Here is a 10,919-nt window from a genome sequence, read left to right on the forward strand (position 1 = left end):
AGGCTCAAGCCATCCTCCCCACTCAGCCTCCCAAGTAGCTGGAACCACAGGTACATGCCACCAGGCTGGGCTTACTTATTTTTTGAGATGGAGTTTTGTTCATTGCCCAGGCTGGATTGCACACATTACAGGTGTGAGCGACTGTGCCTGGCCCAAGTTTTTTTTTAATAAAAATGTTATTTATATAAACATGTATCATTTTAAGATATTCTAGTAACATTTTTTTTTTTGAGACAGTCTTGCTGTCACCCAGGCTGGAGTGCAGTGGTGTCATGTCACTTACTGCAACCTCTGCCTCCCGTCCAAATTTTCCTGCCTCAGCCTCCCTGGTAGCTGGGATTATAGATACCTGCCACCATGTCCAGCTAATTTTTTTTTGTATTTTTAGTAGAGACGGGGTTTCAACACGTTGGCCAGGCTGGTCTCAAAATCCTGTCCTCAGTTGATCAGCCTGCTTTGGCCTCCCAAAGGGCTGGGATTACAGGTTGAGCCACGGCACCTGGCCATTTTTCACTTTTTCTGGGCACAGGGTCTCACTGTCACCCAGGATGGTGTGCAGTGGTGAAATCATAGGTCACCACAGCCTGGACCTCCTAGGCTCAAGGGATCCTCCTGGCTCCACCTCCCAAAATATGGGGGTTACAGGTGGAAGCCAGCACACCCAGCCCGTATTTTTTTTCCATTGGCAGAAATCCAAGTTTGATAACCCACCTATGAGAAGATGGGTACTCTTGTACATTACTAGAACAAATAAACTGGTCTAACACTTGGGAGAGTGTTTGGGAGAATCTGCCAAAATTAAAATGCACAAATCTGGCAGGGTGTGGTGGCTTATGCCTATAATCCCAATACCTTGAGCTCTAGGCAGGAGGATAGCTAGAGCCCAGAGTTGAACTAGCCCAGGCAATAGGAACTGGGGCCATAGTATGTGATAAATATGCCCATGAACAACCACTGCACTGGCCTGGGAAACAAGAGCACGGCCTCATATTGGGGAGGAGTTGAGAACTGAGCACATGGGGGAGAAATGGGAGTTTGTTGTCTGAGTAGTCAGCAGTTATTCTCTTCTCTCATCCATGTAGTTTAGCAGATTCCTTCAGGGACGAGTGGGAAAATGCCCCCACTTTACATTGGTAGAGGGTGGGTGAAAAAGTTATTAGCCAGGCACCAAAAACACCAATGCAAAGCCAACAAACAAGCTCTCTTGTAGATACCACTGCCTTCCAATCCCATTCTCTACAAAGGAAAAGCCCCAGGTGAGCTGGCATGGTCAAACTACACCTTCAGGTGGGTAAGAATTTTTTAAAAAACCAAAAATTTAAAAAAGAGACACAAACAAAATGTAGTCAGCTATTTAATTAGGTTCTTAAGATATTTAGAACACCAATTTGTGAGGATAAATTCCATTTGTCAGGGCAAACACAGATCGCAGGTAGCCCTGGAGCTGAGGAATAGCTTTGATTTTTGGTAAAATTTGTGAGTCCACAGCTTTCTGATCAATCTTGCGCTGCTCCGTAATCTCGTATTTCTAAATCAAGAGAAAAATCAAACATTTTAAAACAGGCACATACCAAATTAGTTGTAGGTCAACTAAGGAGTCCTGTCTCGTAAGTACTAATCCCCAAGAATATTTAGAAAACATTAAAGACAATTTTGACAATCCTTTCCTTGGAATGCTGTGAAACACAAACCATTTTTTATGTAATAAAAATAGCTCTTAAGCTTTTGTATACTTCAGTACACATCAAGGATAAGGGCACATTCCCAATACAATGGTAGCAGTTAATTCCCATACAATTCCACCAAATTTGAGGATTCTAAGTTGAGCTCCCAGACTGCTAAAAGAACTATTCAATTTAGAAGAATCTGGAATACTAAGTATCTCCCAGTATTTCTCATTATTTAACCTTTCATTTTTCTTCTTTTTGTGCAACAATACTTAGGCCTGCTTCTTTTCACTCCCAGGTAGAAGGGCCAGTGCTAACACAGGAAATGACAAGTAGAAACTTACCTCTTTTTCTGTGTCGAAGATCTCACCTTCCTGGTGTCTGGGCTTCCGCAGCTTCTTCTTCTTGAAGTAAGCATCGGTAAGATGTTTTGGGATTTTTACACTGCTAATATCGATTTTGGTTGAGGTGGCAATGACAAATTTCTGGTGTGTTCTTCGTAGAGGAACTCGATTGAGGACCAGAGGTCCTAAGGTGGAAAAATTAATTTAGCAAGGAAGAGGGGGAACAATCACCATCCTGCAATTTAGGTAACCATTACTTGTTATGTTGCTACACAAAAAAGACCACCTGTCTAACCCACTTGCACACAAGGCAATGAAATGGGCCTCAGACACTTGTGGCATTAAGTGTCTACCATGTAAGCAGTAGCAAACAAACATGTATACTGCAAGCATTTAAAAATGGAAGTTTCACAGAACATCACAATCCAAGGATTTTCTTACCAGTTACAAGTAACAAGCCACTAGCCAGCTGCTTCAGGAAAACCACCCTCTGTAAGTTAAAAAGAAAATAATTAGTTTTCTGCAATTAAAAACTGACTTCTGAATTCATAAAATCACAGGCATCTTAATTTGGGTAAAGGAAATTTCTACATATATATGTATATAGCTCGGCAGTTCTGGAAGCAACCACAGCAAGCTACTAAGGTAGTACTCCAGGCATAAATCCATTTTTGAGTAAATGAACATGTGTAACACAATCAACAGCAGGAAATGGCTAGTAAATCACCATGGATTAAACTTGTTATTTGCAACAACTAAGTTGTATCTTGCAGATCATTTCCCCTTGCCCCAAACATAGGTAAATAAAGGAAAACTACACCTAGCGTGCAAACGCATTGCCACCAGGCACTGCAGGCAGCTGCAGTGAAGCTCCCCAAGAACAGGTACTCTCACCTTGCCCCTGTGGCGTCCAGTAAGGATGATCAGAATGGTCCCAGGGGTAATGCTGGCTCGCAGTTTTCTCACGTGCTGACTGAAGGGTTTTTTGCCGTGGCTCAACAGCTTTCGAGGCACATCTTCAGTAGGATAATATCTAGGCTGGGGAGAGTCCATAGATCCTTATTTAAGTAAGCCATTCAGATTAGTAGAAGCGAGCTATGTCAGCTAAACTTTTGCTATAGCCTTTTTAAAGTATAATACTGTATTTATACGATTCCATTTACATTTCTGCTAAGTAGACTTGGAAAAGGTCAATTATGCTTCTGCATCCTGTGTGCAAAAAAGGACAGAACCCATTTAATGAATGAGATGTGTGCTCAAGCAAAGAAAGCATCAAGCAAGTCACCTTTGTAATCGAGCAAAAATTAAACCTCAGAGATTACTCGTGTGACATGCCACATTTTGCAGATTAGGGATACATGGCTTGTTTTCCAATTCAAGTAAAGTGTGTTCATATCCTAGCCACTTCATCTGATCCTCACAGCAACAAGTCTTACTCCCACTTCATCTGCAAAGGAAAACAAATTGCATAAAACCAGACACTAGGACTGGCAGATCATTTATTGCAGAAGTTAGACACCATACAAGGGCCATTAAAGACATGACTACAAGTAACTCACAATAACCTATTTCTAACTATACCATATCGTTAGTGCAGTCTCACTTTCACCACAAACGTTGATCACCTAATAGGAAAACAAGTTCACAAGACAACTGTCATCTTCCCTCTCATGCAGTAATCTTCAACTGTGAAAATGTATGGTGTAACTTATTTGGGAATGTTCCCATGATGAAAATTACAGAGCAAATCCTGAGATTACATTGGGTCTTGTGTGTGGTAAAGGGGGCCAAGAAACACTGCTCTAGTAGGAAATGTTCTATAGAACAGGCTATGTATTATTTCATTTAATCCCCATAATAACTCTTTGAGGTAAACCCTCATTCCCATCTCATCTTTTTTTGAGATGGAGTCTCCCTCTGTCGCCCAGGCTGGAGTGCAGTAGTGCAACCTCTGCCTCCCAGGTTCAAGCGATTCTCCTGCCTCAGCCTCCAGAGTAGCTGGGACTACAGGCACGCAACCGGCTATTTGTATATTTTTAGTAGAGATGTGGTTTCACCATGTTGGCCAGGCTAGTCCTGAACTCCTGACCTCAGGTGATCTGCTCCCCTCGGCCTCCCAAAGTGCTGGGATTACAGGCATGAGCCACCACACCCAGCCTCATTCCCATATTACATGCAAAGGAACAAAGCACAGAAGAGTAACTTAAATTACTTAAGATTAACAGTAAATGTTGAAGCCAAGTTACAAACCCAGAGCCCTTTATTTTCTATCAGAAATTCTCCGGCATGCAGAAACTTACAGTATCTAAGTATTCAAAAACATCTTCACAGTATTCAAGCATCAACCGAAAATCCAATTTACAGTCCCCACATCTTACCATTTTGCGAAGTTTAACCACCCGGGTACCACCGTTCTTGTCACCACCAACTGGTTTTGTAACAGTTGCAAGAACCTTCTCCTTCTTTTTCTTTTCAACCTACAGGGACACAAATGCATCAACAATAAGAGGATGCCAATTAAGGTTAAGACATAATGGTCCGTGGTCCCCTCTTCCCTTACCTTGGATTTAGCGGCTGAGTACTTCCTCTTGTACATGGCCTTTCTGGAATACATGGCAGATCGGGAATACCTGCCAATTCCTCTGACAAGGACAGGGTTGCGGCTGCAATGGGGCTTCCCCTTCTTGGGCTTTTTAGCCTTGAGGTTACCCTTTTTCACCTTGCCACCAGCATCAGCCTTCTTGGCTTCGGGTTTCTTCTCTTTAGTATCTGGCTTCTCAACTTTTTCACCCGCCATCTATAAATATTTTTTGTAGATAAAAAAGGCATTTCACCAGTCATCTCTTTAACAAAACAATAATGAACTTGTACATGGGTGGGCTGGGCTCCCCAGATTACAATCCCTCCCCCGGTAAGATACAGGCCTTCCTCTCAAACTCTACCCATTCTACTTCAGCCTTCACTATGACTCATTTGGGGGTTGTCCCCCAATACACTATACTCTTTTTTTGAGGATTTGAAACTACCTCACACCTATTAGGTTTTTTGCCAAATACTGAGCGGTCAAAAGTCCGTACAACCATTATTTTTTATTACTGTTTTGCGAATTAGAAAACTTAGATGCGGAATGTGTCCACAGGTTGGAAGCACCAAGACCAGAACTTGAAATCCCTTACTTTCAGTACCTTTCGTCTTAACCCTTAAGATCAGTGTCTCTTTTCAAGAAACCCGATTTAGGAATTGCGGACACAAACAGCCCAAATTGAGCCCAAACAGAAAAAGATCGCAAAGACCAAGAGGCGACTTCCGGTCGCGGACGCTGGGAGACGCGAAACCTTTTGGCTTCGGTGCGGAACCCCAACGTGGCTGCAACAGACTCAGGATCATCCTCTCGATCCCTGGACCGGGAACACAGTGCACGCGCCGTCGCCCCGCTTCCTCTAACACCCACCAGTCCGCTACGGGTCCCCGAAAGGGCCTCGTTCTCCCAGCCCAAGAGAGCGGCGAAGAGCCGGAGGGAGCCACTATGGCATTCTACCTCACCCTCTTCGTGCCCTGCCGCAAACCCAAACAACAAAAATGAAGCTTCTGGAAGGCCTCTCAGTTAGCCTTGGGCATGTCCAACCCCTGTAGGTGTCGACTGGATGCACTCCAGGTTCGGATGGCGAAGGATTGGGAGTCCTGAACTCAAGTGTTGCGGAGAGGCCCGCGATTCTTACCTTGCAAGATGGGAAAGAGAACTAAGGTCCCGGCTTCCGGTCTATAAGCAATCATGGGAAGTGCGAGTCTCACTTCCTTCCGGATCTGGGGCATCATGGGGAATGTAGTATTTCTCTGTTAAGAAAAAAATAGTAAATCCTAGGCCGGGTGCGGTGGCTCACGCCTGTAATCCCAGCCCTTTGGGAGGCCGAGGCAGGCAGATCACGTGAGGTTGGCAGTTCGAGACCAGCCTGGCCAACATGGTGAAATCCCGTCTCTACTAAAAATACAAAAGTCAGCCGGGCATGGGTGGTGCGTGTCTGTAACGCCAGCTACTCGAGGTGCAGGGGCAAGAGAATCACTTGAATCTGGAAGTGGAGGTTGCAGTGAGCCGAGATCGCGACACTGCGCTCTAGGCAACAGAGCAAGATTCTCAAAAAAGAAAAAAAAAAAAAAAGGCCGGACACGGTGGCTCACGCCTGCAATCCCAGCACTTTGGCAGACTGAGGCGGGTAGATCTCTTGAGATCAGGAGTTTGAGACCAGCCTGGCCAACATGGTGAAACCCCATCTCTACTAAAAATACAAAAATTAGCCGGTCGTGGTGGTGGGCGCCTGTAGTCCCAGCTACTTGGGAGGCTGAAGCAGGAGAATCGCTTAAACCCAGGAGGCGGAGGTTACAGTGAGCAGTGATCATGCCACTGCATGCCACCGCACTCCAGCCTGGGAAATAGAGCCAGACTCAGTCTCAAAACAATAACAACAACTAAAAAGAAAAAAAGAAAAAAAAATTATTCGAGTGTGGTTGTTAGTGCCTGTAGTCCCAGCTATTCGGGAGGCTAAGGCGGGAGGATCACTTGAGTCCTGGAGGTCCGGGCTGCAGTGCAGTGAGCTCTAATCTTGTCACTTGAGATTAGGTCAGTGGTCCCCTCTTCCCTTACCTTGGATTTAGCGGCTGATACTTCCTCTTATACATGGCCTTTCTCATTCCTGTCCTCTGGCCTGGCCTACAGAATGAGACTCTGTCTTAAAAAAGGTAAAAAAAAATTAAAGTGAGGATAACAATAGTAACTTACTTCATAAGGATGTTGGGAACATTAAATAATATATACAACAGTACTGAGAAGCATATTTGATGGATGGTAAATGCTACATAAGTGTTAGCTCTTTTTTTTTTCTTTTGAGATGGAGTCTCGCTCTGTCACCCAGGCTGGAGTGTGGTGGCACGATCTTGGCTCACAGCAACCTCTGCCTCCCGGGTTCAAGTGATTCTCCTGCCTCAGCCTCCCGAGTAGCAGGGATTACAGGCGCACACCACCATGCCCAGCTAATTTTTTCTATTTTTAGTAGGGACAGGGTTTCACCATGATGGCCAAGCTGGTTTTGGACTCCTAACCTCAAGTGATCCACCCGCCTCAGCCTCCCACAGTGCTAGGATTACAGGCGTGAGCCACCGCGCCCGGCCAACTGTTAGCTCTTGTTATTGTCACCATCACCACTACAATCATGTGATCATCAACATCCTAGTTGTTGTCAAGTATTCTGCTAAAGTTTATGCATGGGAGATAATAAGCAATATTGCATGCAATGTGCCTTGCTTTATCTCATTTAATTCTCCCAACAACCTGTGAATGATACTATTATGAGGAAACTGAGTCTCAAGGACATTAAGTAACTTGCTCACAGCATAGATCTGATTCCAAAGATTGCACTCCTAACCATTAGGCTGCAAGATTAAAGAGATGATTAATGAAGATGCATGAGAGTTTTGCTCATGTTAGAATTAAAAATAAGAATACTTATTATCTTTTGCAAAATACACAACACAGTATATGTGACAGTTCTTTACTGCTTCAAAGCCCTTAAGCCAAAATGTACACATTTGTAATACCTTCTAGCTTGCGTTTTCCATTTTCCTCCATTCGCTTCTTTCTGGTTGCTAGAGCTTTCCACCTTGATTTTTTCAGATCAAAACCACCTGCTTCATGGCTATGTCTCTGGGAATCATTTAGCCTTTTTCTGGTTCTGATTGACTGAGGATACAAATACAATGATCAGGTGAACACTGCCCTTTTTTTTTTTGAGAATGGGAATGTCAGGAGCTTTATTTGTTCAACTTCCTTAGCAAAGCACCTCTTAGAAACTTCAACTGCAGAAAATGTACCACAATGAATAAATGAAATGCACAGTTGCTTACGTGGGCCCCTCAAAATTTCTGGCAATCTCAGATAATTTCACCTAGTAAATGCCCCAAAATATTTGTTGAATGACCTGTCATTAAAATAAAAACGTAGATGAACCCCCTCTTGTGTTTTGTTGAGGTATTGCAAAATTTACAATTCCTTAGTTGGGCAAAATATCATGTTAGTTATAAAGTAAATGTTTTTATTAAGTTTAGTTTTGCCATATATAAAATTCTCTGAAATTTGTGCAGCACTTTAATCACAAGGCAGACATTTTTGCGGACACTTAACCTTTTTTTTTTTTTTTTTCCTGAGATGGAGTCTTGCTCTGTCGCCCAGGCTGGAGTGCAGTGGCATGATCTTGGCTCACTGCAACCTCTGCCTCCTGGGTTCAAGCCATTCTCCTGTCTCAGCCTCCTGAGTAGCTGAGATTACAGGCACCCGCTACCACACCTGGCTAATTTTTTTGTTTTTTGAGACAGAGTCTCGCTCTTTAGCCCAGGCTGGAGCGCAGTGCCATGATCTCAGCTCACTGCAACCTCCACCTCCCGGGTTCACGCCATTCTCCTGGCTCAGCCTCCTGAGTAGCTGGGACTACAGGCGCCCACCACCATGCATGACTAATTTTTTGTATTTTTAGTAGAGATGGGGTTTCACTGTGTTAGCCAGGATGGTCTTGATCTCCTGACCTCGTGATCTGCCCGCCTCGGCCTCCCAAAGTGCTGGGATTACAGGCATGAGCCACGGTGCCTGGCAAATTTTTTGTGTTTTTATTGGAGACGGGATTTCACCATGTTAGCCAGGCTGGTTTTGAACTCCTGACCTCAGGTGATCTGCCCACCTCGGCCTTCCAAAGTGCTGGGATTACAGGCATGAGCCACCTTGCCCAGCCTAATTTTTTTTTTTTTGAGACGGAGTCTCGCTCTGTCACCCAGGCTGGAATGCAAGATGAGATCATGGCTCACTGCAGCCTTGACCTCCTGGGTTCAAGCAATCCTTCCACCTCAGCCCCCTGAGTAGCTGGGAGTACAGTGCACACCACCATACCTGGCTAATTTTTTTACATTTTTTGTAGAGATGGGGTCTCACAATGTTGCCTCAGCTGTATTTTTTGTTTGTTTGTTAGACAGTAAATCTTTTAAAGCCTGGCCAACATGGTGAAACCCCACCTCTGCTAAAAATACAAAAATTAGCCAGGCATGGTGGTGCACGCCTGTAATTTCAGCTACTCGGGAGGCTGAGGTACGAGAATCACTTGAACCCGGGACGCAGAGGTTGCAGTGAGCTGAGATCGTGCCACTGCACTCCAGCCTGGGCCACACAGTGAGACTCTGTCTCAAATAAATAAATAAATAAATAAATAAATAAATAAATAAATAGAAAAATATCTTTATATGTGTTATGTATGTGTGTGAGCCTGTGTGTGGGATGTTTGTGTGTTTGTATATGTATAAATATGTATAAAGTGTGGAAAGACATACACCAAAACATTAACACTGCTGGGGATTGGGATATGGAGTATGTATGCATTAAGGAACACAGAAAATTACTGTTTATTATTTAGCTTGTTAAAAGGAACTTGTATTGTTTTCATAATTGAGAAATTCAAATGAAGTAATGGCTATTATCTGAATTAATCTCTACATGAATATATCTTTTTAAAATTAAGATGGAGTTGGCTGGGCGCGGTGGCTCATGCCTGTAATCGCAGCACTTTGAGAGGCCGAGGCAGGTGGATCATGAAGTCAGGAGATCAAGACCATCCTGGCTAACACGGTGAAATCCCATCTCTACCAATAAATACAAAAAAATTAGCTGGGCATGGTGGCGGGTGCCTGTAGTCCCAGCTACTCGGGAGGCCAAGGCAGGAGAATGGTGTGAACCCGGGAGGCAGAGCTTGCAGTGAGCCGAGATTGTGCCACTGCACTCCAGCCTGGGCGACAGAGTGAAGACTCCATCTCAAAAAATAAATAAATAATAATAAAAAAAATTCAGATTGAGTTTTTTTTTTTTTTTTTTTGCTATGTTGCCCAGGCTGGTCTCAAACTCCTCCTGAGATCCTCCTGTTAACAACCATGCCCGGCCATATAAATGAATATGCCAGGCACTACTCCAGGCATATAAAGATGGGAAGACTGGCCGGGCATGGTGGCTCATGCCTGTAATCCTAGCACTTTGGGAGGCGGAGGCAGGATGATTGTTTGAGCCCAGGGGTTTTAGACCAATCTGGGTAACACGGCAAAACCCTGTCTGTATTAAAAAAAAAAATAGGAAGACAATGACTTTGTCTTAAAAGGAGATCATAATCTACAGGAAGACACAGAACAACGATGACAGAACCCACAATGATGTTGAAATGTGTTAGGTGCTGATAGAGGCATGAAGAGGCAGCCCCAGGAGCATAGGAAAGGAGTCTCTCTTTTATTCTCAAAAAGTGAAAGAATGTTTTCTGGAGGAGCTCCTTAAGTTGGAGTTGAACCTTGCATGACTGTTTTCCAGATGGAGAATGGTTTGAAGAGTATTGTAGGCAGTAGGAACTAAATTTTGGAAGACAAGGATGCAAGAAAGAGCTAGAAGCCTTTAGAAACTGCTAGATTATGTGAGGGTGTTGGCACAGGCCATATCTAGAAGGGACTGATGTGCTAAGGGAAGGAGTTCAACCTAATGCTAGAGGGTTTGAACCTCCTTCATACAACAGGGGAGTGACGTGATTAGATTTGTATTTTTAAAAGATCATTCATTCTAGCTGCAGAGTGTGCAGAATATAGGAAACACTAGGAAGGTAGTAGTTCCTGCATTCAAAGAGCTAATAGTTTACTTTGGAAAAGAGACAAATGATAGCCAGCTTTTATCAAGTGCTGACTTTGCCAGACATTGTTCTAAGTACTTCACAAACCTATCCTATGATAGGATTTTGATTCCTACTTTACAGAGAAGGAAACAGACACAGAGGAGTCAAATGACTTGCTTATAGACACCCAGGCAGCTACATCAACAACTTAATTGGCAGCCAGGTGCGGTGGCTCA

At 43.8% G+C, this 10,919-nt stretch overlaps 1 protein-coding gene across 7 annotated transcripts; it reads right to left on the bottom strand.

Moving 5' to 3' along the window:
* Window positions 1–1,341: 1,341 nt before the first annotated feature.
* RPL6 (ribosomal protein L6) lies at window positions 1,342–7,740 on the bottom strand. 7 transcript variants are annotated; one of them, XM_030821437.1, is made up of 7 exons: window positions 7,601–7,740; window positions 6,651–6,735; window positions 4,390–4,488; window positions 2,906–3,049; window positions 2,453–2,501; window positions 2,012–2,196; window positions 1,342–1,528 (listed from the first exon to the last, which is right to left on the bottom strand). In XM_030821437.1, the coding sequence occupies exons 3-7, from the start codon at window positions 4,390–4,392 to the stop codon at window positions 1,376–1,378; spliced, it is 534 nt and encodes a 177-aa protein (XP_030677297.1). In that variant the 5' UTR covers window positions 4,393–4,488; window positions 6,651–6,735; window positions 7,601–7,740; the 3' UTR covers window positions 1,342–1,375. The 7 variants fall into 7 exon arrangements, with proteins under 7 accessions (XP_030677297.1, XP_030677291.1, XP_030677292.1 ...); XM_030821431.1 differs by lacking the exons at window positions 6,651–6,735; window positions 7,601–7,740 and adding exons at window positions 4,572–4,808; window positions 5,731–5,779; XM_030821432.1 differs by lacking the exons at window positions 6,651–6,735; window positions 7,601–7,740 and adding exons at window positions 4,572–4,808; window positions 5,555–5,738.
* Window positions 7,741–10,919: the final 3,179 nt, after the last annotated feature.

This window comes from Nomascus leucogenys, chromosome 10 (assembly GCF_006542625.1).
Source record: "Nomascus leucogenys isolate Asia chromosome 10, Asia_NLE_v1, whole genome shotgun sequence".
Taxonomy (NCBI): Eukaryota; Metazoa; Chordata; class Mammalia; order Primates; family Hylobatidae; genus Nomascus; species Nomascus leucogenys.